Source organism: Rattus norvegicus, chromosome 16 (genome assembly GCF_036323735.1).
Source record: "Rattus norvegicus strain BN/NHsdMcwi chromosome 16, GRCr8, whole genome shotgun sequence".
NCBI lineage: Eukaryota > Metazoa > Chordata > Mammalia > Rodentia > Muridae > Rattus > Rattus norvegicus.
In genome coordinates, this window is record NC_086034.1 from 7,797,600 (window position 1) to 7,824,288 (window position 26,689).

The window sequence follows — 26,689 nt, forward strand, 5'->3', positions numbered from 1 at the left end:
GGTAAAGGAATCTTTGTAGCGTACGTAGCTGCAGTCATTCAGGTAGAGGGGTCTGTAGGTGGTTAGTGTGGGGCGGTGTCTAGAGGCCCCACAGCCCTCGGACTCACCTGCTCCTTCCAGGTGCACAGTCTGGGGTTGTTTCTTTTCATGTCCTATAATCGAAATAATGGAAATGGAATTTGTTTTTTGCCGCAGGAGGTGGAATAGGCTGAGGCTGCAGGACAAAGAGAAGCTGAAGCTTGAAGACGATTCTGAGGAGAGCGATGCTGAGTTTGACGAAGGTTTCAAAGTGCCGGGTTTTCTGTTCAAAAAGCTCTTTAAGTATGTGCCATTCGTTCTGTGTGTTCCGTCTGTCATCGAGCTGGTGTGTACAGATTAACATTAGAAATTACACCGTGGTTACCTGTGGGCCCTGAAGGTATCTGCAGCAATTTATTGCAGATCCAGATGCTGTCAGATGAAATTTTAGCCACATGCTGTTCATTAAAATTAGATGATAATAAATTGACAGAGGTGCGCGTTGGGTGTGTTTGTGAACTGATGGATCTGAGTGGACTCGTCTCAGCAGACAGAAGCAACACATTTAAAAGCGTCTGCATCAAATTATGTTTTGGCTCTTAGTAAATTTAAGGCACCAAACCTCTCATTTTAAAAATTAGATTAATTTATTTAAGATTTGTATATTAAAATCAACAAGAGGTGTTACAGATATGAAAATCAAACCTTGGAGGAGTTTTTTATTTTTAGTTCTGTGTGGAAACAAATTGTGGATTGATTTCTGAGTACTTGTCTCATACCTAAGGGATAATATTTTTGAGCTGACCAAATGTGCATCTGAATATTTTATGTGGATGTCTTTCTACATAATGTCAAAAGGTAAGACACAGACAACACTTTGAGGATTGAGTTGGTGTTAGAAGCTGACTTAAGCTCCTTGTGTAAATGGCTGAGTGCTGTGGTGACTGGAAGCTGCCTGAGATATGCATGCTTGGTCTGTGTGACTGGTCAGGACTCCCGTGGTCCACACTGAGGGACGGTTTCATTCTCCTCGCCTTCAAAGGCTTTAGCTGTGCAGGGGAAGTGAGACCATTACACAGCTTCTTTCCTTTTCGTGTCCTCAATCCATAGAGCAGCAAACTTCTTTCTGTGAGAAGACAAAGTCTAACGTCCTGTATAGATTCAGCTGTCAGCCATGCCCTAAACTTGTGGACGATGATATCTACTTAAAAATAGTGCTCTTTATAATTCTTCTCCAAGAGCTTGTTTATATATGTGTGGGGTACGTATGTCCCTGATGCGCACTGTACTCCTGAGAGACACCAGGTGAGATCAAGACCTCCAAATACTGTTTATTTGATTATTGTGCTGGAGGCTGGAATCCAGGGCTTTGCTCATGGAGGCAACTGCTCTACCACGCAGCGTCCTCAAATTACAGTTTTGTCTCCAGTTGTAATGGCTCTTTGGATTGGAGGCATTTGGAGTGGGGGAGTAAAGAGTACATACTTATCTCATTAAACACGTAGCAAAACCAAGTCCTAACAGAAGTGGCATGGCTGGGTAGTCTGACTAGAAGAGGAAGGTAGAACTTAGATTTCTGGTCATTTCTGCAGACAAGTTAGTTCATAGCCCAGAAAAGCAAGTGATTTGTTTACTGCTGCTTCCCAGTGAGAGTTAACTATGGAAAGGTAAAGATTACACTTACTGGCACCTCTTTTTATTTTCTCTGAAGTAATTGTTTATTAAGGAACAAGTAAAATAGTGTTCGTGTTGTACTAGCAAAAAGAAATGCCCAAATTATACATTAAGGTGATTTAGCAAGGACAGGCTTCTTCTGCATGATCAAAGAGTGAGCTGGCAAACGTCCTCAGGAGTCAAGTTGAATGCAGTTTTGTTAAGGGTCAGATTTTCTAGCAAAGAAGTTTCACAGGTGATAGCACCTAACTTCGCTTTAATAAGTGTATGTAAGTGTCAGTATATTGGCTATTAACTTTACTATAGTTATTATAAATACGTGCTTGTTAGTGTTTTAAATTTATCTCAATTGTGTCTTTCTGGAAAATATTCTGTTTTTTTATCTACAAAAATAATTTAAAATACTTTATAAATGATACTAGTTTTCATATTTTCTATTGTAAGAAAATGGAAGACCAATAGAGACTTTTAAAAAAGTTATTTATGTGTATGGGTTCTTTGCCTTATGTATGGTGTGTGCATGTAGTGCCCACAGAGGCCAGAAGAGGGGGCCAGGTGGCCTGGAACTGGAGTTACAGTGGGTGGTCAGCTGCTGTGAGGTGCTGAAAACCACACCCAGGTCCTCTGCAAAAGCAGCAAACATTCCTAACTGCTGAGCTCTCCAGCCTCCAATCTCTGCCCTCCCCCCCTTTTTAAGATTTATTTATTTTATATAAAGTACACTGTCGCTGTCTTCTGACACACCAGAAGAAGGCATCAGATCCCATTACAGATGGTTGTGAGCCACCATGTGGTTGCTGGGAATTGAACTCAGGACCTCTGGAAGAGCTGTCGGCGCTCTCAACCTCTGAGCCATTTTTTCCAGCCTTTATCTCTGCCTTTTTTATGATCAAGTTTTAGCCCAGCCAGTTTACTTTTAAGTTGTGGATATATTTTTATTCTATTTACTACATTCAGTGGAATTGAATTAACAGGGTATAGTTGCACCCCAGGGAGTCAGAAGGCACAGTTTTCCATTTAAGTGCTATTTTCTGCAAGATAATGTTTAACTTCTAAATTTCAGTTTTGAAAGTTTGCCCAGCAAATGTATTCATCTGTATAATTTAACAGCCTCATGAAAAACTTCAATTTGTTTTGACCTTACCCTCCACCAAACTAGTAAATGCAATCGTGGGTTAGTGCAACAATGCCAAGAGTCAACAATTCTGTGTGGTTATTTGCTGATGCTTTGGTCCCAAGGAGATAACAGAGCTCAGTAATTTCCTTGCTGTTGTACAGTAATTTAAAAATACTATCTCTCAAGGATTTTGAGAACTAGGTTCTAACCCCTGTTTTCATTTTAGCTGTGCAGTTGTTTTATGGTATTTCCTATTCATAGTGTAAGGCAGTACAACTCAGTGCGCTTACTGGTTCTGGAGCCAGAGCGTAATTAGTCTTCAGAGGACAGATCTTCAGAGCTCTGGTCTTCTGACCTCACCATCTACCCTGCTGACCAGGGCGCTTCCATTATCAATGGATACTCTTCAACTGAAGTCTGAGGGCCTGTTTATGCTGTGGGTTGGGGGAGCTAGCTCCTTATCCAGGTCTGTGGCTGTTGAGAGGCAGTTGCTGGGCTGCCTTACACTATTTCTCCTTCAGTTATTTCTGTGTAAACATCCAGTGTGCACCCTGTGAAAAACCTTGGGGTTTTAGGGCAGGAGATGGCAAAACACTGTTGCCGAGCCTCCAGCCTCCAGGGTCACATGGAATCCAGCCTGGTTCATTCCAGATTCTTTCTAAGAGACACTAAACTGGTAAGTATTCCTTTCCAAATTCCCCAGTTGCTGGTTTCTGAATTCTTACCATTTTAATAAAATTTGGACCCAAGGGAGAGAAGAGTGTTGGCCCTGTGTTCGGTAGATTGATTTCAGGGTGACCACTAGGAGATCCTGGGCCTGCGTGGAGCTGCTCCCATGACTTCTCTGCTTTAGTAGGAGAAGGCCAGTGCCTAGAGTCCAGCATTTTGGACTGTGAATGCAAACAGTTTATTTTGTTTTCTTTTTAATTTTTATTCTTTTGCGATATGGTATTGTCTTGTAGTCTCCAGGGTAGCCTCAGACTTTAAAGTCTCCTGCCTTAGCCTCTTGTGTGTTAGGATTATAGGTGTGTAAAGCCAGATTTTCTTCCAAGTCAAGACTAACTCAGCCTTGGCATGCTTGACATTCTAGGCCAAATAATTTTCTGTAGGGACTGACTGTAGTGTTGTAGGACGAATAGCATCTCTGACTTCTGTGCACTAGGTCCTGATTGTTCTCCACTTGAACAGAAAGGTCTGCAGATACTGCCAAATGGCCCAAGGGAGCAATGATCCTGGTTCAGGGCTGCCCTTCTAGATTATTTCCAAAATGAGGTCACTTGACTCATACAGTTCTGGACTTCAACCTTGCTTGCTTGTATTCTGGTTGTTTGTATGTCTCTCCCCTCCCCTGCCCCTCCCTCTTTTCCTGAGCCTTTTCTTCCTGCCCATAAAATATGCCACCAACCCCCGCCCCTCCGCTGTGGAGCCTACCTGGTCCAGAGCCTCCCTACAAATGGGTTTGTTGAGTGGGAGCCATTGTTTTCCCAGGACATGTGATGCATTTATGGACTTGTCTTCTCAGATCGTCTTATTTTTATACTTAACTGGGTTTTGATTTTTTTAATCCTTTTCTCCAAAGTGTATTTTTCAATGTGTTTATTATAATTAGCCAAACTAATAAGCAGTGTCTCAAAGTTTTTCTTACACATGAGCAATGATGTTACCACCTAGATTCACACTTAATTGACTTAATATTGAGAGAAAATTAATTATGGGACATCCACTGAAAGGAGTTAAGTAACAGCTCACCAAGAACTGAGGTCCACAATGAGATGGGCTCATTTGTCTGTGTGTCTGTCTGCTCCTTTTTTCCCTCCCTCCATTCTTTCAAGACAGACCTGGAACTCCTGGAATTCTGCCACAGCAGCCTGAGTGCTGAGGCTGTGAACGCCCATTGCGGAGCACGGGCTCAGTAGGCAGTGAAGGAGGAGAGATAAGCGCCTTCTCCTGCTGTGGGGAAAGCCTTAGCGTCGGTGCTTTCTGTGGGTGGGATTGTCCTTGGGTGGGATTGTCCTTGGGTGGGATTGTCCTTGGGCTCTTATCATAAGTGGGTTTTGTTTATGGTTTTTTAATTTGACAGATAATCTTCATACCATTCCATGATATCAGGTCATCATTCACTCCTGAAAATATTTTTGCTTTATTACTTAAAAACAAAATAAACCTTAGAGGTTTCTAGGTTTGAGTATGTGAATGGTAAAGAAAGGAAAATACCAGCTGGATCTCTTTTCTCTTCTTTTCTTTTCTTTTCTTTTCTTTTCTTTTCTTTTCTTTTCTCTTTTGAGAGGGGAAAGGGAGATACTGCTTTTTTTTTTTAACTTAAAATTCTTATTTAAAATTCTTGGTCTTATAACTTTTGTTCAAATCTTTGAGTGCTTTAAAATACTAAAAGACTTATTGTCTATTTGTCCTTTATAAATAGTTCTTTTTTTATATCTGTTAATTGTGCAACAGAATCATCTGCTTGTTACACACTAATTTTGAGAATGATTCTATTACTCATACTTGTTCATGGCCTTAAAATTTAATGCAATTTTCCCTAGTAAAAGATAATATGATTACAAAGTGACTTTACAGATATATAAGCTATAAGTTGTGGTGTTCTCTGCTGTGCTTTTTTTGATGCTATTTTAATTAAAAAAAGTATCATTTCTTTTTTGTAGAAAAACTTACAGACCTTTCTATACTTAGAATATTTGAGATTCTTATTTTCCAGAAAGTGAGTCAAAGCTAGTAAGTTCATACTTATCAAGCTATATCTAATGTTGAAAAAGAATAAAATAGTTCTAATTACCCCATCTATCAGTTTAATTAGAAACGTGTTAACATTCTATAACAAAAATTATGATTTTTTATGCCTAAGTGATCAAAAATGTATGGCCTTATAAATATAACAGTCATATAAAACACGCATCCGGCAGGCTTCTCTGACTGGACTAGAACCTAACCAAATGATTAATTCATGAGTACTTTCTGTTACAGTCTGTATTACCCACCATTTGCCGTTTTCTCTTTCCTTGTTGGTGTTTGTTGTTGTAGGTATCAGCAGACAGGTGTTAGGTGGCTGTGGGAATTGCACTGCCAGCAGGCAGGAGGAATTCTGGGAGACGAAATGGGATTGGGCAAGACCATCCAGATAATTGCCTTCTTGGCAGGTCTGAGCTACAGCAAGATCAGGACTCGCGGTTCAAATTACAGGCAAGTGCTCCTGTGCAGACTGTCAGTCTGTGGAGCTCAATTAATATTTCATCAGATGGATTGCTGTGGAGGAGGGTCTTGTGAATTATTGATGACATTTCAATTACAATATTCCTTTAATTCTTTTAGTGGGGGACATCAAAGGAAAAATTTTACGAGACAGTGGAGCTGTAGGGCAGGAGAAATTAAACATGTAACACTTGTAATGAATTCCAGGCGTTGATGCTGCATTTTGCAGATGGGCCCCACTAGATATTTTGGGTCAATACAGTGTCTAAGGTTAGCTCTTGCAAATGGATTGTTTACAAACTCAATTATGTTAATATCAATAGTTTACACAATATGGAATTTTAAATTAGACATAATACCTTTAGTCCCATTTATTAAATTTTACATTAAAATATTTGTTCTGGCAGGAGACCAGGTGAGCATTACAGTAAGGACGAGTCTGCTCAGGGGCAAAGTTGGAGCTTTGAAGAAGCCTTTCTCTACAGTTTCTGTGTCTTCTAAGTCTGTGTGTGTGGGCGCATTTGGAGGTGTGCTCACTCTTTGGGAGTGAAATTACTTAGTCTGCTCAGTAAGTTCTAGACTCCCTTGAATGACGTCCAGACAGTGTAGAAGGTAGTCTTAGTCTGTTTCTGCTTATTTTCAAATACACTGCTAAAGCATTAGCGTTGTGAAAGAATGAACATTTCATCTGATTGGAGGGAGCTCTGAAATGTTGGTTCTTGTAATAAAGAGCTGTGAGCATTGCCTTGCTTACGTTGTAAATTATCTTCGTGGAACTCTACATTGGTAAAAATGCTGTGGGATAGTTACGTAGGCTGTTTGATCGTGGACACAGGTAAACCAAGAGCTCGCTGTGTTCCTAGGTTCATGTGTGAGCAGCAGGGATGGAGGTTCCATGTGGATCTGTGTTCTGTGACCTGAGGCACTCACTGTATGCAGTTTGCAGATGTTCTTGAAACAGTGTTGATGTGTATAAGTCAGCAACTACAGAACAAACATTATTGCCCGTATTCTAAGGAAATGGCACAAAAATATGTAGTAGAGATGCAGATATGTCCCATAAACCCCTGCTACTAAAGACTTTCATGGAGTCTTCCAGGTATCCTGGCCAGCTTTTATTTGTCACTTGTTTTAAAATGCATTGCTCTGCTCAGTTAACAGGCTGGCACTTCTTGTGAGGAATGCTTGAAGTTTTCAGATTCTAAAATAGGTTCATCTTTAGTATGTTTGTTTGTGCATGTGCCTGTACATATATGTTGGGGGTATGTGCATATGACTGCAAGTGCCTGTGGAATCCTCTGGAGCTGGAGTCAGAGGTCAGAGATGCGAGTGGGTGCTAGGAACTGAACTCAGGTCCTCTGTAAAAGCAGTGTGTGCTTTTAACCATTGAGTCATCCCTCACCCCTAGATATTTTTTAAAGTCCCCTGTAGGTGGAGGGAACCTGTTAAAAGATCTTAAAGACTGATGACCATCTTGCTGCTGCTGCAGGGAAGCGGTAGTGAAGCAGGAGAGTTTGCAGCCGTCAGACACTTCTTCAGGTGTATACTTGGCCTGGTAGTAGGAAAAGGTCCAGCCTCAGAAGTAAGTCAGCTGAAAATGAGCATCCAGGGTTCCTGTCTGTGACTGGAAAAAGCATTTACAAATGACCTTTTCTGTTCCAAATAGGCCTGGTCTCCACAGCTCTTTCAAGGTTTTCTGACAGCTAGAAAATCCCGACTGTCCCAGTTGTTTCTAAGACTTTCTCCTGAAGTGATTTCTGGAATTTTCTCATTTCCCTATCCCTTTCTTCTTTTTCTGTCCTATTAACATGGACGTTGTGTGGAGTTTTAACGTTCTGGGCATAGGAGACCTTGACTCATCCCTGCAGTGTAGTTTTGATATAAAAATTAAAACATGTTCTCTTGAGTGGTGACAATCCTACAAGGATGAAGTTAGGGTTTCTAACGAGCATCAGCTGCAATCAATTAGCAATCGATGCTTGTCTTCTCCTCCATAATGAAATTGTGTGGCATATTGGACTAGTGCCCAGATCGTCTTTATTAAAATAATATTGGTGGGACAGGCTTCTGAGGATGTATGTGACAGTGCATCAGCCACACTACAGGGTTGGCTGAGGAGCTCTGTGAAGGATGATTGTGTAACACGTCCTTCTTCTGTACTAGGTGAACTGATGTCTTGAGGAAAAATAGCTCTTAAAGCAATGGGAATGTGTGTAGGCCAGTATTGTGTTGTTGACTGCAGATGCTGGGGTCCCAATAGGAGGTGGTGACCTAATTTCAAGGTCTTTGGACATTTTGAAACTGCAAGAACCTTCTCTTAAAAGTAGTTTGATGTATTAATATTTTTTTTCTTTTCTTTTTTTTGGAGCTGGGGACCAAACCCAGGGCCTTGCGCTTGCTAGGCAAGTGCTCTACCACTGAGCTAAATCCCCAACCCCTGTTGTATTAATTTATGATTTGGTGGATGGTGTACAACTGTTTGTTTCTAGAAGAGAAAGAAGCATGTTACATGAGTGAGTGAGTGAATACTGGAAGCTATGTTTCCAGAGCATGGTGAACACACTGACCTTTTACTTGAGCATTCTTCTAGTGATGGGTCCTCTGAATTTTATAACAGGAAGAGGTGAGTGATTTACCTCTCACATTAGTTAATACTTGACCTGGTTGTCATTTAATTAACTTCTAATGAAGAGTTAAAGTCGTAAAAATGTTAACGAACTTTGAAGGGTAAATGTTACACTTTGTAATTCCCAGTAAGTCCTAGGCCATAGCTAGTAACTGGCTTTCCGCTCATAGGTTGAAGTATTTGACCATGGAGCTATTGACGAGTCCTAAATTCATTAAGTAATCAATGATAATCAAAGATGAAAGGAGCTATTCATGTTTGGTAATTGATGCTAATCACTCTAGTACATTTAGTCATTTCGTACCATCTCCCTGATACTCAGCTCAGAAGGTGGTTTACTCGCCTCTTAATGGATTTGATTGCCCCCTTTGTGGTCCAGGAATAGCCTGCCTGCCTCAACTGTGGGATTTCAGCTCTGCACAAAAACCTCCAATTCTTCTAACAGAGTGAGAATGACAGAAATTAAAGGGCACAGCAATGCCAGGTAGCAGTGTAGCTGGGATTAAATAGTAGCCTTGTGAGCAAGCACCATTGGGATAGCAGTGTATGGAAGTGTGCTGTAAAGGAGAGGAAATGCGCTGTACCCTGAAGAGCTGTGCACATCCATTCAGACTTGGTTAGACAACCGTAGGCTGCTGTCGATGGGCCATTTCCTAATCCCCATCAAGCGCATACAGATGACAACTCCCTTTTATTCTCACTGGAGGCTATAAAGAAGCTGGCACATTTAATCCTTTTAAAAAGAGTGCTGTCATCGTAGGGGTCAGGGGCCAGGGGCCAGGGGCCAGGGGCCAGGGGCCAGGGGCCAGGGCAGAGTTCTGCTTTCCCTAGGGAGAGTGAGAGACCCTGACTGGGCCCTGCCTTTGGTGACAACATGGCTTGGCAATTCTGTGGGAAGGGTTGAGTTTATTAGGATCACTGTATTCTGTGTTCCCATCTGAGGTCCAGGGGATAGCAACCGTATACAGCAGGAGGTAAAGGACCCATAAATGGACTGAGGCATCTCATCATGTTGGAGCGTAGGGGTAAAGTTTTCAGTTAGAGTTGGCCAGTAGCTTGTTTCTCTGCTAGATTATTTTTTAGTTATGTAGATGGTAGTTTTTAAAATCTTAAGCTCTGTGTGACTCACATTTAAATCTTAAACATTTTAAAGTTCAGGATCATTTCCTAAGTTATAATAATATAAAAATTAAATAATGTCAACTTAAAAATAATCATTCACATTATCATATTCATCCTTTACATGCTATGGGCCAGGCCCTGAGGTCATACCATAAAGAGATTGTCCAGGCTTCTAAAGAGCTGAAGAGGAATGATGTATATCACAGTGGGGTTAGCGTGGGTACCCCAAGGAGGCTCATCTATTTTATTTGGCGAGAAGGGCCAGCTCTTTCAAGGATAAGGTAGTGGCAGCAGGAGAATGGAGAGGGAAAGGAGGAGGAAGCAAGTGTCTAGAAGACAGTGTACATATAGTCTGGCAGCAGTGCAGACTGGCACAGTCTGGGGTCTGGTGCTGACAGTATCAGCAATGAGACAGGTGAGGCAGAGTGAGACCTGCACGGTCTCATAGTCCAGGCTAAGGTGTAGATGCTCTTCTGAGAGCAGTGTGTAGCCATTGGAGGCTGAGGGATGGGACAAGACATTCAGAGTTTGCTTTGAGATAGTGCCAGAAGATGCTAGAAGGTAGATGAGAAGGTAGTGGCTACACTGGAACAGTAGCACTGTGCAGGGAAAGAAATGGTGACTTGTGGAGAGGTTTAGGAGGTAGGAGGGTTGTAAACTTGTACAGGCATCTTGTGGTGGGAAGCAAGAGGATTGATCAGAGAACCAAATCTGGACTTCTGGTTTGGTGACTGAAGAATGGATGACAGTTCTGTCATTTGGATTGGAAAGCCATGAGGGAGAAGGGGCTGTGCTCCTCTGGAGACACCACTGTTGATTTTGACTTGTGCTTCATCTTAAACACCAAATAGCATACATCCACACAGCAGGACAGAGGAAGAAAAATGGTTCCCCTAACCTGGAGACTGAGTTCTTTCCTAAGCCAATCACTTCCTCCTGCGGGAGTTTCAGGGCCATGCTGTGCTGCTGGCAGTGGACAGAGGGCATCTCTGCTTTATGGCATACGACCCCGTAGGATAGATCTTTCTGGGAGTCAGTTATGTCTGCTCCCAGCGGGGCTAGGGGAAGACCATGGTGAGGTGACTTCCTCTGCCCTCCTGCTCCTGTGTGTTAGGAAATTGATGTGACCTGTAAGGACTTTTCTTTTTTCTTTTTAAGTTTATTATAAGCATCTTCTCAGGTCACTAGATAGTCTTCAAAAACAGTTTTAATGGTTATATGATAGTATGCCTTATTCAATAAACCCTTTTAGTATTTACCAAATGACACAGTTGTAAGCATTTCATAGATGATGTCTGTCAGTTTTTATAGTGATTGTAAATTCAGTACTGTCGTTTACTTAGTGATGGGAGACTGAAGCTCAGAGATGTTAGATTATACAGAGTGGTGAGCAGACTCAGGAGGTGTCCGTAACCACGGGCTCGTGTTGCATGGGATAGTTCAACTCTCCTTCGTCCCTGCATATTTAGGTCATAGGACCCTCCTAGTATAGATTAATACTGCTCAGTGCTTTCCCAGTGACCCAGTGAGCACTGTAGCTCAGCTTCCCTGCAGAGAGCATTCTCCTCCACAGTGTTCCCATTGCTTAGGGAAGTAGGCAGCATGTCATCGTGAGAGGAGGCCCCAGAGACCAGAGCAGGCCCCTGAGCATCCCTCCAAGCTTCTGAAACATGTCTGTCGAGAGTGCTTTCTAGAGCAGTAAAGATGTGTTAATTCCCCGGGCTGAAAGCTCTGGTGGATGGGGAGTCTTCATCCAGAGGTAAGCTGCTGCTGTGCGCTTAGGTCAGGGTGCACTGTGTATGGTCTGGACTGCTAAGAGACAGGAGGAGGGAGGAAGCTTTTGTTGTGTTTTGTTTTTATCTTCTTTACTATTGATGTTGGCATCCAAGTATACCTACTGTTTGTTCTTAATTCCTGCATCCACTAAGGGGTGAATGGATTCATATAGATATCCCTAACTGTTAACCTAGATAGCTTTTTTCCTTAAAGAAAGCATCAGTACATGTTTATAGGTTGTGTTCTCTTGTGAACCATCAGGGTTTTTGGTGCTGGTCACTTTCTCCACTGTCTCTCACGGTTGTTCTCTCTTCATGGGCTTTGGGTACAGGTTCGAGGGACTCGGCCCCACTCTCATTGTCTGCCCAACGACAGTGATGCATCAGTGGGTGAAAGAATTCCACACGTGGTGGCCTCCATTCAGAGTGGCGATTCTGCACGAAACAGGCTCCTGTGCCCACAGAAAGGTAACAGTGCAGCGATCAGCTGCTTGGTTTGGCTGCTACTCCATGTATTGGGCTTTTTTCCCTTTCAAATGTGCCTGTGTATGTTTCTTTCATTCTAACTTATTTCATTATTGACTTGTAGTTCCATATTATCAAACAGATACGAACAAAGGCTTTCGTGTTTAGTAGTCTGGTAGTATGTTTTGATGTCCAAGAAGACAAAGCTGGGCCCAGACAGGGCCACAGGCCGATAGTGTGCATGGGATCGCAAATCAGGCGTCTACGTGGCAGTTTACTGGAGGGAGCTTGATGTTAGCAGCTTTAAGCAATTTGAGAAAAGTGAATTTGAAAAGTAACACAGACTGAGCATCCCTAATCAGAAGTCCAAAATGCTCCAAATCTGAAACTTTGAGCAATGGTACCACAACTGGACTCATATGAGAGGCCACAGTGAAAATACAGACACACCAAAATGATTTGTATAAGAACTCCCTGTAGATCTGTATGGGGCGCAGTGGATTTTGTGTTTAGGCTGGGTTCTAGCCCCCAAGGGGCCTTAGCATATATATGCAAATACTCCAGAATCTGACATACTCCCAGGCCCAAAGCCTTGTGGACAAGAAACACTTAACTTTAATTACTAAGATCTCTGTGTCTGCGCTTCTTAGATCTGCTTTTGATGCAGGAGATGGTGTGTGCTCCTTTGAGACTTTCCTAGATCAGATAGCTTAGCTTCCTTGTTTTGTTCTCCTGGATCACAGTAGGTTGGATACTCTGATCCCTCCCATGCTTGCAGATTTGGCAACACATACATCCCCTCCCTCCCCTCCCCCTTCCCCCTTAGAGACAGCATTTCTACGTAGCCCTGACTGTCCTGGAACTCACTGTGTACACCAGGATGGCCTCAAACTCACAGAGATCCTCCTTCCTCTGCTTCTCAAGTGCCAGGATTAAAGTTGTGTGCCGCCACACCCAGCTACAGGTAGATTTTTTAAAAGGAGGCTTACCTTTGCCGTGGCATCGCCATTTTCTTTTTTCATCTTACTGCTTCGTGGCATCTCTTAATGGCTGGGTTGCAAACTCAGATAAAGAGTAGTCTTTACAAATTGACTAACTAGTGAAAGATAGTTGCTACCGAGCCTGTTGGAAACTTAGGACCTTATGTGTCGGAGGGCAGCTCCTTAAGGACCGGTGTGTCCCCTGGTCTACAGCAGCTCCAGCTTCTTTGCTCTTCTCGTTTGTGGTGGTGTGGTTTTTGAGAGTCTCATTCTGTAGTCCTGGCTGGCCTTGAACTTGTGACCTTCCTGACTGCATCCTTCACGATGAGGATCTATCTCCCTGCTGCATTCACATGCGTGCACATGGTTGTTCCTATTTTTCCTTCCACTGCTTTTCATTACAGTTTTTCCCCTCATAGAAAAACATTGTATATGAGTCGATTAATATTTAATTGTGGAACAACTATAAATGCTATAGTCCAGGTGTTTCCTATTGTTAAGTCCCAGGAAGAAAGGGGCATGATGTTTTCATTAACCTTGGAAAGCCAACTCTTCGTGGAAGGAACGCACAGGAAGATAATGAAGGAAGGCGGTCTGTGGTGCTCAGCCCACCACGCTGCACAGCGGGTGGTGCCTCATTAGCACTCTTTTGAAAAGCTTATTTAACGATTAAGAATCATCTTCTCAGTTTGCTAGAAGACATATCATGAGAGGAGACTGCTTGTATTCTAAAATAACCACTTTTTCCTGATATGTAAGATCTAGTGATTTTGTGGACATTTTAGATAATCCAAAAGGTTTTGTCTCATTTTGATCAACTCAGGCCCCTAGAGTCCTAGAAATGCAAAAAACAAAACAAAACAAGCAAACAGAAAAACAACAACCCACCCATCTTCTGAAGTTTCAGGGGAACAAGATTTGTTTACCAGGTCAGGTTTATTGAGGTAATGTGCATGCTTGAGGGACATCATGCTCCCTGATGGGTAACAGTGGTTCACTTACTTTCTCAATAGCAAGCGACGTAGCCTGTCAGGTTCTGATCCTGCTAGTTGACAGAGATGGCCCCAAAGACTATTTGGTCTATGTTCTAGATAGAAAAGTTCATCATAATCTAATTATCAAAAGTGTTCATGGCCAATACTCAGATCTTTTCTTTTCCCTCAGGTCATAAATGAATGAATGATTTAGAAGGTTACAGTTCTTTTAAAGTATAAGGTGAGGGTATGATTCAGATGCAAAACAGTGCTTGGCCATTTGATGAATGCTATCTTGGATTCTTTACAAAGGCCTGCTTTCTGGAATAGGAGCCAGCACTTGTCTTCCTAAAAAATGGAAAGTGGGCTAGAGAAAGGAGGGTTTAGAGCACTGGCTGCTCTTGCAGAGGTCCCCAGTTCAGTTCCAGCAACCACATGGTGGCTCATAACCATCTGTAATGGGATCCTTCTTCTGGTGTGTCTGAAGACAGCTACAGTGTACTCATATACATAAAATGAATAAGTAAATATTTTTTAAAAAGTAGAAAGTGGAGGTAGCTCGGTGGGCAGAAGTGCTTTCACACGGGTTTAGTGATCCTAGTTTGATCCCTGGATCTTATAACGTGGCCAGAGAAAACCCACTCCAGAGACTTGTCCCCTTATTGCCACATGCATGTTGTGGCAACACATGGAGACAGACAGACAGACACACTCACACATACTCACCACTGAGAGTAATACATAAACAAATAAAAATTAATTGCAAAGGGAAAGGGAAAAAGTGAAAACAAGTCAGAAGAGAAAGGGTGGCCATGTGCTCTTTCGAGCCTCCTGAACACTTCAGAGCCATTGCAAGCACAGTTACAAGGCAGTGTTGTGTTTCCTAGTTCCTCAGCTGCTCTGCACGGTGGAGGAGCCATGGGTGCTCCGTTGGCTCTGTGAGGCACCGTAAGATTACGTTGTTGGAGCCCCCTTTTTGTCGTTGTCAGCACAAATCCTTGTTTATTAAAGATTTAGCTTGAAGGAAATTTTAATTAATTACAGGTGCAGTAAATCCTGCCTGGGAAGCTGCCGAGTGTTTACTGTGAATGGCCTTCATGTGCCGGTGCTTCACTGGTTTTCCCCGCTGCCTGACAGTGTGATTTATGGCTGTTGTTTTCTACCAGTCCACTGTTTGCCCTCTAGGAGGGATTGGTCTCCTGAGCCCCCATAATAACGGCAGCACTTCCTCAGACATCTTTTAATGACAACAGTACTACTTCAGTAAGTCAGGCTAATTGCAGATGTACCCTATTAATTGCAAAAACTAGGAGAGGTTACATATTTTACAAGCTTTTAATTTGAAACCGCCCGAGATGATTTGTCTTAAGTGTTTGGATTGAGACCTCCATAATCAACAATTCACCATTATTGAAACTCCAGTCCAGGCAGTTATAGAATTCTGAATCGAATCAGGTGAATATCAATAGTCATAGATGGGTTGTTACCTCTTATGTTCATGGTGAACATTTTGTACAACTTCTTGTCCTTTCTGTAAGGTGGGCATCTTTAAAATTCTTTATGATCATTGTACATCTTTCTGAACATGGTAGAAATAGGAATTCTACGGCTCTGTAGTTAACACTGTAGAACGTCCCAAATAAACTTCAGCTCTTAGACAGCTACAGGAAGGCACACTGCCCCAGTGGTGCGCATTTAGCAGGTCAGGGTCTCGGTAGCTTAACTTTGGTAAAGCATCTAGCTGCGTCAAGTGATTGCAAGAACTCTTTTTGGGATTGGGCACCTTAGGGATAAGTGGGGTGACCATGGTGAGCCTGCAACAGTTGGAAGTCGCAAGGCCCATGAGCAAGTGAACCCACATTGTAAATTCGAGTGGTGGTTTAACTTAATTCCACTCTTTATTGCAAGCCCTAGGCACCTGGAATTATGCTCCTTCTTCTGTCTCTCAATGTGCACAGCCAACACCAGGACAGCAGGACACAGCTGACACCTGGACAGCACTCAGGCATGGAGTATCCATTGCTGTCACTTCATGCTCTACCTACTGCATGGCTTTGGGGTGCCCTGCTCTCCTGGAGGGAAACAGGCATAGACCTGGGGTACTGCCTGCCTAGAGTCTTGAAGAATATGCAGATGTGGAGGGATTAGCTCTAGCTATCCGTCTCAGAGTTACTGGGTTCACGGGCAGAGTCTGCCCCTTCGGGTGATTCTTTTCTGCATGCACTAGCAGCTGCAAGAGTGGCAAGCATCATGGGGGTGGATGAGTCTTAGTTTCCTGCTCATGTTTGCAAGGCTGTGCACCAAAATAATTGAATTATTGGTATAGTATTATGCATTAGACACTGACCTTTTCGGTGGTCTGTGGCAAAGGAGTAGTTACTGTAATGACACAGCTGATACTTGTTCAATGCATTGTGTGTTTTGACACACGAACAGACAATTTCCCACTTCAGTTTCTTCTCAGCCCTCTTTGTATTCCTTTATATTCCTTTATACACGTGCACACACACACAGAGATGGATACACACATATGTGTCATCTGTGCACCCTGTTTTGAGACAGGGTGAAATTTTTGATCCTCTGCCCTCTATCCCCGAGTGCCGAGATCCCAGGTATGCACCAAGGTCAGGACGCCCTGTGTTAGGTAGATGCCTGCTAGCTGAGCTACTGCCAGCCCCACACGGATTTTTTATTTGTATGTTTGCTTGTGTGTGTGTGTGTGTGTGGCATGAGCTCATGGGTGCCATGGTACTATATGTGGAGTGAAGACAGCTTGTGGGAGTTGTTCTCTCTTTGTGCTGTATGGAATTTTGGAATTGACCTCTGCTTGTCAATCTTAGTGGCAAGTGCCTTTATACACTGAGCCAGCCCCACCCTCCCTTCCTTTGAACTAGGGTTTTGTTGTACAGTGCAGGTGGACTTGAACTTATAAGCCTCTAGTCAGACTAACTGCTCACCTAGTTAGTCTAAGTTTTTTGTGCCCTTTCTCTTTTGAATGCTTAATTTTTGTGAGTCTTTTCTGTTGAATGCTGAGGGTTTCTTTTTTTTTTTTTTTTTTTTTTTTTTTTTTTTTTCGGAGCTGGGGACCGAACCCCGGGCCTTGCGCTTCCTAGGCAAGCGCTCTACCACTGAGCTAAATCCCCAACCCCTTGTTGAGGGTTTCTGATCTGCAGGGTTAGTTCTGTATTCACTCCGTAAGTGACTTGTTTCAAGCCACACACTACGTCTGTTCTTTTGCTTTGTCTTTTCAAAGAGTTATATATTTGTTCATTCTGTCTGTTATTGTTTTGGCTTTGAGACAGGATCTGACTGTAGTTCTGAGTGGCCTGGAACTTCCTACTTTGAACCCTGTGTTCCGAGTGCTGCCATCGAACACAGCCTTGGTCAGCCACGTATTTTCTCAAAAACTCTTGTTAGTTCTGTCTTTTTTTCCTCTGTGCCCCTTGAGTTGCCTATATGTCTGGGTTTGTGCTTTCATATGAGGGACTGAGGTCTCGGTCATACTATGAGGAGCCGCCCTGGCACCATGCTCAGACCTTGTGTCCTCAGGTGAAACGTGTCTTTGCTTGGCTCCTTCCTTGACCAGGAGAAGGCCCCTGACCCAATGCCAGAGGACGTCCTGACTTCTTTGGCTACTTTACCCATGGTCGTTACAGTGTTTTTGTATGTAAAAGTTCCTGGTCTTTTAAAAAAATATGTCATTCCTTTTTAAGAGATAAAATAAATATGATACAAAAGTATCTGATATTGATGTTGTAAATTCTGTCCTTTTTATTTTCATTTCCTTGGTATACTTTGCTGGTCTCCAGTGTCCTGCATCAGTCTGTACAGGTGTCCTCTAAGCTCCAGGCTGTGCTTTTGTATCCTTCATCAGCATGTGCTCATGCGTGAGACGTACGTGGAGGTCAGAGAATAAACACCTTGTGAGAATCAGCTCTCCTTCCACCATGCAGTGGGTACAGGTCACGCTCAAGTCCCCAGGCTTGTTGGCAAGCACTTGAATTCACTGAGCTGCCTCACTAGCCAGAGACCTTGTCTTCAAGAAAAGGTGGACAATACCGGGACAACATTGGAAGTTGTCTTCAGGCCCCCACATCCGTGGGAACACATGCGCACATGCATGGGGAGGGTAGTAGTTTGGTATTCATTCCCCTCATTTCCCTGTGGGTTTATTAATTAAACAAATACAGTAATATTTAGAATATAATCCCTTTTCATTACTTAAAAGTATTCTATATTATGCTTCATGTTTTAGCAGGCTTTTAAAAGACACTTATGCATTAACACTGAATTTCCACTCCAGAGCTTTCTTGTGTAGTGTGGTGAGCAGCGGTGCAGCCTAATACTGGATGACCGTAGCTTTGCAGTGGGCTGCCCTTTAGCCCTCGAATGCTGACTTCAGCACTCACTCCAGCTGCAGGACCTGATCCAAGCCATAGTTTCTCTGTGTAGAAGGGGAGTTCATGGTGGTCACTGTCCTTGCACCAGGAGTTGGTGTGAGCATGCTCTGTCGGGGCACTACCCTATCCCCTGTGCCCCAGTGGCTTTCTGTGGGACACCTCGGCTGTGTTCCCTGTGTGCCTGGGCAGGTCTCTGAAGCTCCGCTCAAGCAGGATTCTAGGTTTTGACCTTTCCCTGCTAAGAACTATGTATTTCTCTTCATAAAACTATTTATTTCTGACAGCTTTAGGTCCCAGAAAAGATGCTTGATGAGAACTATTTCCTTGGAAGGAAAACTTTTCTTCATGTTCTCATGCCCAGACAGTTCCTCTTTATTCCTTACTTTGAACATCTAAGCAGATATGGGTGGGGTAGGCCTTTGTCATGATTTTGCTGACATTCAGAGATGGTTTCTCCAGAGGGTCTCCTAGCTGTGGGATTTTCTATTACACTTTATGCCATTGCCTTTACACCTTCCTTGCCCTCCCTCACACTGTTCAGTGTGTCTTCTGTCTTTGACTGTTTTTTCCACTTCTTTGTTTTTGCAGTAATCACCTTTTCTCAACTTTGTTTTAAAGCTGTAACAGGGACAGACACAGAGGATGATTTAGAAAAGCAGCAGTTGAGTGAATGATCTCACTTCTCTGACTCCTTCCTTGAGGTTCTACTTTAGTGTGTTTACTGTTTTGCAGCTTAACCAAACACAGTGCTAACGTGTGTTACTAGAATTGTCTACGTGTCGTATATTTTTATGGTGTGCTTTAGGTGGTTTTATGATAATCCAGATCTAACCTTTAGATTGTCGTTTTAGGTCATGCTTGGGGTTTTTGCTTCTTACGTAAATCTGCCCTTACTGTGCTGTTGTTCTAGGAGAGGCTGGTTCGAGATATTGTTCATTGTCATGGAGTTTTGATAACTTCGTATTCCTACATTCGACTGATGCAAGACGACATTAGCAGGCATGACTGGCACTACGTCATCTTAGACGAAGGACATAAAATTCGAAATCCAAATGCTGCAGTCACCCTTGCTTGCAAACAGGTATAGCTGCTCATAGAGGGGGTTTTCAGATGAGTAGTGGTATTTAATTTTAGGAAAAGCTATTTGCTTTATAAATGCATTTATTGAATTTTGTCTCAGTGTAGAAAATTCCTTTTATCTGTCCTTTGTGATTTTCATTGTTCAGGTCTTCTCTGGGGTCAGCTGTTAGAATGTAACCAAGCCCACTCTAATAGGTGCTGCTGGGTTAGCTTGACAAAGACAGAATTCTTCTCAATGTTTTCTCCCATGTGCAGTTAGAAAATTGGACAAAATACCCAGTTTGGAGACAACCAAATAATGGACAAACAAAAATGATGATTAACTGTGTTAAGTAACAATTACATGTGGTTTAGGGTTGATAGCATTCATTTGTTACAAAGTAAATTTCATAAAACAGCGTCTCATTTCCTCATGTAGTTCCGGACACCCCATCGGATCATCTTGTCGGGCTCACCGATGCAGAATAACCTGCGAGAGCTGTGGTCACTCTTCGACTTTACCTTCCCAGGAAAGCTAGGCACGTTGCCTGTGTTCATGGAGCAGTTCTCTGTCCCCATCACCATGGGGGGGTACTCCAATGCTTCCCCAGTACAGGTAATACGGTAGGCAGGAACACGGTGGTGGTGCTGGTCATCGGGCATGTCTCTAAAAATCAGACTTTGTAGCCAAATCACTAACAGTGGTGAGGAAGGTGGCCAGGCTTAAATTGGTGTCTGGTAAAAATCAGAAATTATCCCTACTTGATAGATTGTATTTTTTTTTTTTCCCGGAGCTGAGGACCGAACCCAGGGCCTTGCGCTTGCCAGGCAAGCGCTCTACCACTGAGCTAAATCCCCAACCCCACAGATAAATTTTTAAAAAAAATTCATGTACACTATTTACTTAAGGAAAGTACGAGAATAAAACTTTCCCTTTCACAAGAGAAAGGAAATAGTTTCAGTGTTGGTTTCTTGGGAAATGTTACTCAGAAATGAAGTTGAAATCTCATTGGAAGTGAGCACAGAGCAGTGGGCAGTCATAAAGGTGGAGCAGCTCTGGGCGGGACACACTTGGTGTCATCTGGGTAGTGCCCCTTTTACAGTGAGAAGAGGTGGGCTGTTAGCTAGGAAAGACAGTGAAGGAAAACAGGCCAGAGTGTGTGGGGAAGCTGGAACTAGGGGCCTTGGAAGGAAGTTGGTGGTTGCTGAGGGACAGCAGGAAGGGTTTGATCCAGCAGGTAGAAGGTCGTTGGGTTGTTTGGGCTGCAAGTAGTCATGAGAAGGCCGGCATTACAGGAGCTGGGGCTTTGAGGGTGAAGTGAGGAGCTAGACCAAGACTTAGGTGGTGGTCTTACAATCACACGGCAGGAGATCCAGGTGACATTTGAGGCAGAATAAGCAGGATGTAGATGCTGATAGAATAAAGGAAACAGGGTTGGGCTTGCTGTACCTGACTGAGGCTTTAGGTCTGGGCCCCAGGTAGGTTTGGGTTAGTATAGACTTTAGAGGGGGGGGGCTCTCCAGAGGGCAGTCTGTGACCTATGGAAACAGGCCCCAACCCTTCAGTGAAGTAGGGTATCTGTGTGTACCTATTCAGATGGGGAGGTGCCTCCTGGGTCCTGACTAGGCAGAGACTAAAGTTCTCCTTCAAAGATTGATGATCTGATGTTTTGGAATACTTAATTACAAAAACAATTTTATACCTTTAAAACTAGAGGCTTGTCAATCCAATTTTAATGGCTTTCTCCTTGTGACGGAATGGTTATTAGTGAACAAAAATGGGAGGGAGTGCTCCCATTCTGAGTCCTCACTTAGTTCTTTGTTTATGTGGTTGTTGTCGTTTTAACTCTCCATTGTAGAATCATTGCAAACCGAAGTTGGAAGAATAGCGTCCTCCACGTGCTTTACCCAGATGTCGAGTTTCATTAACACACATACGATTGCGTACACATGAATTCTTTTTTGAGTGGATCATTTGAGAATAAACTCAAGTATGCGTTCTTCAACTCCTTCAGTCTGAGTTTGTGGGTGAAGGAAGGATTTTGTTGTTGTTGTTTTAGTTTTTGGATTTTTTTTTTTTTTGAGTTTTTATTTTGTGTCTAAGAGTGTTTGCATGAGTGTACCACATGTGTGCAGTGCCCTGGGACTGGAGCTGCAGACGGTTGTGATCCATCATATGTGGGTGCTGGGAAGTGAGCGTGGGTCCTGTGGAAGGGTGTCCATGTCCTGTGAGATGCTTAGCCATCTCTCTAGCCCTTCAGCAAGCCTTCTAAAAACAGCGGCAACCTCGTGCATCCCTGTGATGAGGACACGCGTCAGGAGCAGGTCGGTGTTCTGTGTCTAGCCTGTTGTTCACACTCTGCCAGGGGTGCCCAGTGCCTCTTCTTAGTGAAGGACACTTGGTGACCTTGGTAGTTCTGAAGGTCACAGGCCTGTTACTTGGGTTTTGTCTCACATGGCTTTCCCATTGCATTCAGACTCTAATTGTGGCAGGAGCACCATGAACGTGATGCTTTCCCAGTGTGTGGAGTCTGCCGCTTTGTCCTGGTACTGAGGACTGTTGGGCGAAGTTGTCTGGGCCAGATCTCCAAACTCTGGATTCATTATTCTTCTGTGGGAATTGACAGGTCATTTGCGGGAAGGTAGCTTGAACTCTTCGCTTGGGAGTTTGTGTGCAGAGTTCCTCCTTGAGTCTAGGAGATATTTGCTAACCCATCTGGCTGATGCCTGCCATTATGGGCCAAGCTCTGTGGTATAGGACAGGCATCTGATAACTGAACCCACTGCTGGTGACTAATGGGTGGGTGTCATCTGTAGTGGGATACACTGGGCAGAGGAATGTTGTGTCTCAGATGGACCAGAGCAGAGCTGTACAAGGTTTTATTACACTCTGTAAACAGCACAGCTAAAAGCTGTTGAACTGTTTCATTCTGCAACTTTCCATGTAATCCCTGTGAGGCAGTTGGCCTCACGGAAAGCAAAACTGGGTAAGAGGAGACCGCTGAGTCGAGCCTGGCTTTCTCGGTTCTGACGGCAAGCACTGCTGTTGTTTGTTGGTTTTGCTTAAGGCCGTGCTTGCAACCTGCTGTCGAATCCTGTGAAGACAGCCGCCCACAGGAAAGTACTGTATGGGGCGGCTGGAGACTAGAGACCTCCCTAGAAACCCAGTGTGGTACGGCCAGGGAAATGTGGTAAAAGGGCAGCTAGACCAAGACAGTGAGGTTGGTAAGCACACAGGAGCTGGCACAGCCAGCCCTGACACTGAGACAGCCTCCTGGAGAACAGATGACGAGAGATGTGACCAGGACTTCAGCTCCAAAAAGAGCATGGGCAGACAAGTGCTGGGACTGCCTCAGGGAGGTCTAGGGAACCATGCTTATGTTGCTTAAGGTCTGCCATTCTGCAGAGGCAGAGCAAGGCTGGGCCACCTCCTTTTCTGTCAGCCTCAGCAGATGTCTTAGGTCTTGTCAGGGATAGGAGTAAGAGAAGGGGTATAACCTGCCCTGTTCCCCCTCTCCACACCTGGAGACCAGGAGGGCATTAAGTACCGTGCAGAAGTCCATGGGCACTGGAGACTGATCACACCTCAGCTGAGGCCTAATGTAGTCCCAGTGTCCAAAGCAGCAGTAGGGAGATGTGAAGGGTTTACCTAATACACCACAGCCTTCTCCGTGGGCCGTGTTTCATAAATTGTGAAATTTAACATCTCAGCATTGTAAATGGTCCGTACCTCATTCCTCACAGGTGACTTTTATCATTGTCTAGTGATAAACTTAGTGGGTAGAAGTTGTCCTCAGGTTAGCCTCTTGGTGTACAGGTTCTGCCTGTGTTTTGTAATTATTCCTGTCCATTCACACAGCACTTGCATGCAGACAGATGTGCATACACAGTGTAAACCCAAGTGAGGAGTCCTTAGGGTCTTCCCAAATATTACATATTTACTGTGTTTAACTTGAACTTTTCTGTGTTTATTATGCCTAAGCTTCTTTTAAAGCTATGGTTTTTACATTTAAGTATTAGATTTTTTGTTCTATGAATAATAATTTACTAAATTGTTGGACCTATTTAAAATATTTTAAAGTATCGATAATTAATTGACGCCTTTGCTGCCCATAAGTGACTTGCAGAGGGTGTGGCTTCCTGGGCTGCAGGTCTTTGTTTTCTTGGTACAGTTACTGCCCTCTCATGTGGCCATGGCCATTACAGAGCCATATGCTCCGTCTTAGGCCAGAGAGACCTTCCATTTCTGGGGTCATAGGGCTCCTCTTGAACTCATTCCCTGGAGTCTACTCTCCCTGTGTTAGCTGGTGGCTCCCACTGGGACAGCTCTCACCACACTTAGCTTTTGATTTCTACCCTTGCAGGACTCAGGTCCTCTGTAGTTCCTACAGAGTACAAGATTATAAATAAGGATTTGTTTGAAGCTAGTTTTCCCCCTAGAGGATGGTCACTAACCAAATAAGTCTTTTCTTTCCTGCTTAACTAAATAGTACAGTGATAATTAAAGCAAGTATAGAAGAGGAGGTAAACCGTGATTTAACGGGCTTTCTCTCATCTCTTTTGATTAATGAGGTAATTTATTTTCTCTGATGATACTATTTTAAAAGATGCCATCCCCTGGAGCATCCAGAACTTGACTTTTTCTAAGTTGAATTTATAACCAGTGGATTGTTCTTTAGTTTGTAAGAAATAGAATCAGTCAGAAGAACAGATACAGTCCTTAAGCTAATATCTTTTTCCTCTTATTAAAGGTTAAAACTGCCTATAAGTGTGCGTGTGTCTTGAGAGACACGATAAACCCGTACCTACTGCGAAGAATGAAATCAGATGTCAAGATGAGCCTTTCGCTGCCAGATAAAAATGAACAGGTGTGTGAGTCCGGGAGGTAGCCAAGCAGTCCTCAGGCACGAACGATGTCCATGTGACCAGCTGGACCTACAGCTCTGGTCCTGGCACTGTGGACAGGCTGGTCTGCTAGTGACCGTAACCATTTGTGGCATCTTCCCATGGCTGGAGTTTTCCTCTAGCTTACCAACTTTGGTTTTCCTCCGTTACTAGCACATGAGCCTGATCCTACAACTACTGGGAAACATCTCCATGTTCTTTAAGCCCCCAGTTCTTTCCCACAGAAGTGAGCAAACAGCCTTGGGATCATAAACTTCATAGGTTTTCCCAAGTAGTAAAAACTGTGAGGGTGTTTTCACTAAGTGGGGAGACACGACATCTTGAAGGAACAGACTTTCTCTGATGCATAGTCAGAGGACACCTTTGATTTGATAATTGTGCTGAGGCCTAAGGAAGGTCAAAGGACAAATTGGGATTTGGACAAAGAACATTGTGGGGAAAGATGGGGCAGTATGTTAGTGCTTGTGGGCCAGCAGGGATGCCAGGGTGGCTAAAGCTGGGAGCATATGTTGAAGTACTTGGGCAACATCTACTTGCATATGAGGTTGAGGGATGTGAGAAGGTCTAGGGTGGCCGTAGCTAAGTCTGTGAGCTGAGCAGATTGGATTATCTAAAGAGCTTGTGGAGACCAAGAAAAAGCAAGTAGCTGAAGGAGCATCAGAAGAGAGGGCGGAAGAAGAGGAACCAGTGGGGAGACTTCGGAGGCCCGGGCAGATAGGCAGTGCAGTGGGAGGTGGCAGAGTGAGGGGCAAACAGCTGATCTGGGAAGAGCCTGGTACACAGGGCAGCTCTGAAGGGTGTTCTGATGCCTGGGCATTTTCAGGGGCATCTGTGACTTGTACCAGATGGATGCTGGCTTGGGAAGCAGCTGGCTGGTGAGGGCTGTCCCATGTCTTCTCAGAATGCTCCCCCTTGCCCTGTAGAGAGCCTAACAGGCAGGGGACTGCCCTGAGGAAGACAGGTAAATGCTCAGATCCAGTGCAGGGTGATTCACCCATAAAGTAGGCGTGAGAGTAGAGCTGTTTAGTGACGGGAACCAACCCTACAGATACGGATCGTGACAGCTTCAGTTCCGTTTCTTCCGGTGTCAGTTTGTCTGAGTGTGACTAGGTGCTGAGATAAAGATGGCTGCTAGGTGAGTGGCTTAGGAAGCCCCAGAGCATTAGCATGGCTATTTGGGGATTTAGATGGTGCTAAGCAGGGTGTGTGGGGAGTTGCCTCTTGGGGCAGACAGTGGTGGACTGCTGTGAGGAAAGTCAAGCCTTGAAATGCTGGCTGTAGACCTAGAAGGGACTGAAAGGCAGAGATGGGCAATGTGATGTCATGGAATAACTGACCCCATGGCTGGAAAGGTGGGAGTTGCTGTTAGGGCCTGGTAAACTTACGACTCTTTAGAACAGGGAGTTCCAGGTGAGGTAAAGCTTCCTGCCAAGTCAGCCAAACAGCGTAGGTGAGAGGCCTGGGGGAGAGTCTCATCACATTGAGTTGAAGTGAAATGTGACTGTGTACCTGGGTCCTGAGACTGCCTGTGAGCAGGAAGGGAAGTCTGGAGGAAGTGCTGGGCCATGGGTTGAGACTAAGGGAAAACTCTTTAGCTGAGAGATGTATCATTGTTCAAATTGTGCACATTGAACTTTTTGGAAAAGGGAATCTTATTGATAGTGTATTTTAAAACTATTTCCTTTTCCCTTGCAGGTCTTATTTTGCCGTCTAACTGATGAGCAGCATAAAGTCTACCAGAATTTCATCGATTCCAAAGCAGTTTACAGGATTCTCAATGGAGAGAATCAGGTCAGCCAAAGAGCAGACTCCAGAGAGAGAAGTTGTTATCAAGGGGGGTGAGGTGGGGAAAGAGACGGGTTTAGGATGTGCCAGGCTTCGTGCCCACGTTGTTCACAAACCTGCCATCTGTGGCGTGGCTCGTGAGTCACAGCCACAGCTGGAGACAGGTCACTGGTGTGAGGGGGAGCCCTGAGCAAAGGCTGGGTTCAAGGTGGGGATGTGTTCCTAAGTCCTACCACTCCAGCAAGGCTCCTACCTGGCAGGGAGTGGTGCCCGGTACACTGCAGGGTTTTCTCAGAAATTATGACTAAAATTATATTATTAAGACATGGTTATCAATATGTGCAAGTTTTACCAGCTTCTCAGTGAGCCTCATGCCCAGTAAACACTGGCAGACCACTGCCATCTTAGAAACCAGACAACAGTCTGGATCAGATTTCTCAGGTTCTCACTCTCACTTTTCCCAGCATATGAAAGGAATTTATTTACTCATCTATATTCCAGAATTTGGAAATTCTGTCTACTTAGAAAATCCTGGTATGTAAGTCACACAGATATGAGAGCTTGGCTTCCTAGAACACTTCC

The 26,689-nt window shown here is 43.9% G+C and overlaps 1 protein-coding gene across 6 annotated transcripts in view; it reads left to right on the plus strand.

Annotated features, from left to right (window-relative positions):
• Ercc6 (ERCC excision repair 6, chromatin remodeling factor) overlaps positions 1-26,689 on the plus strand; it is a 70,585-nt gene that overhangs the window by 26,289 nt on the left and 17,607 nt on the right. For 4 of the 6 annotated variants that reach the window (XM_006252734.5, XM_006252736.5, XM_006252735.5 and 1 more), the window contains 7 exons: positions 196-321; positions 5,849-6,007; positions 11,872-12,007; positions 19,269-19,439; positions 19,857-20,033; positions 24,169-24,285; positions 26,018-26,113. In XM_006252734.5, coding sequence (XP_006252796.1) covers positions 196-321; positions 5,849-6,007; positions 11,872-12,007; positions 19,269-19,439; positions 19,857-20,033; positions 24,169-24,285; positions 26,018-26,113 — 982 coding nt within the window. The remainder of the gene's footprint in view (positions 1-195; positions 322-5,848; positions 6,008-11,871; positions 12,008-19,268; positions 19,440-19,856; positions 20,034-24,168; positions 24,286-26,017; positions 26,114-26,689) is intronic. The other 2 variants (XM_006252737.5, NM_001107296.1) reach the window with 2 other exon arrangements.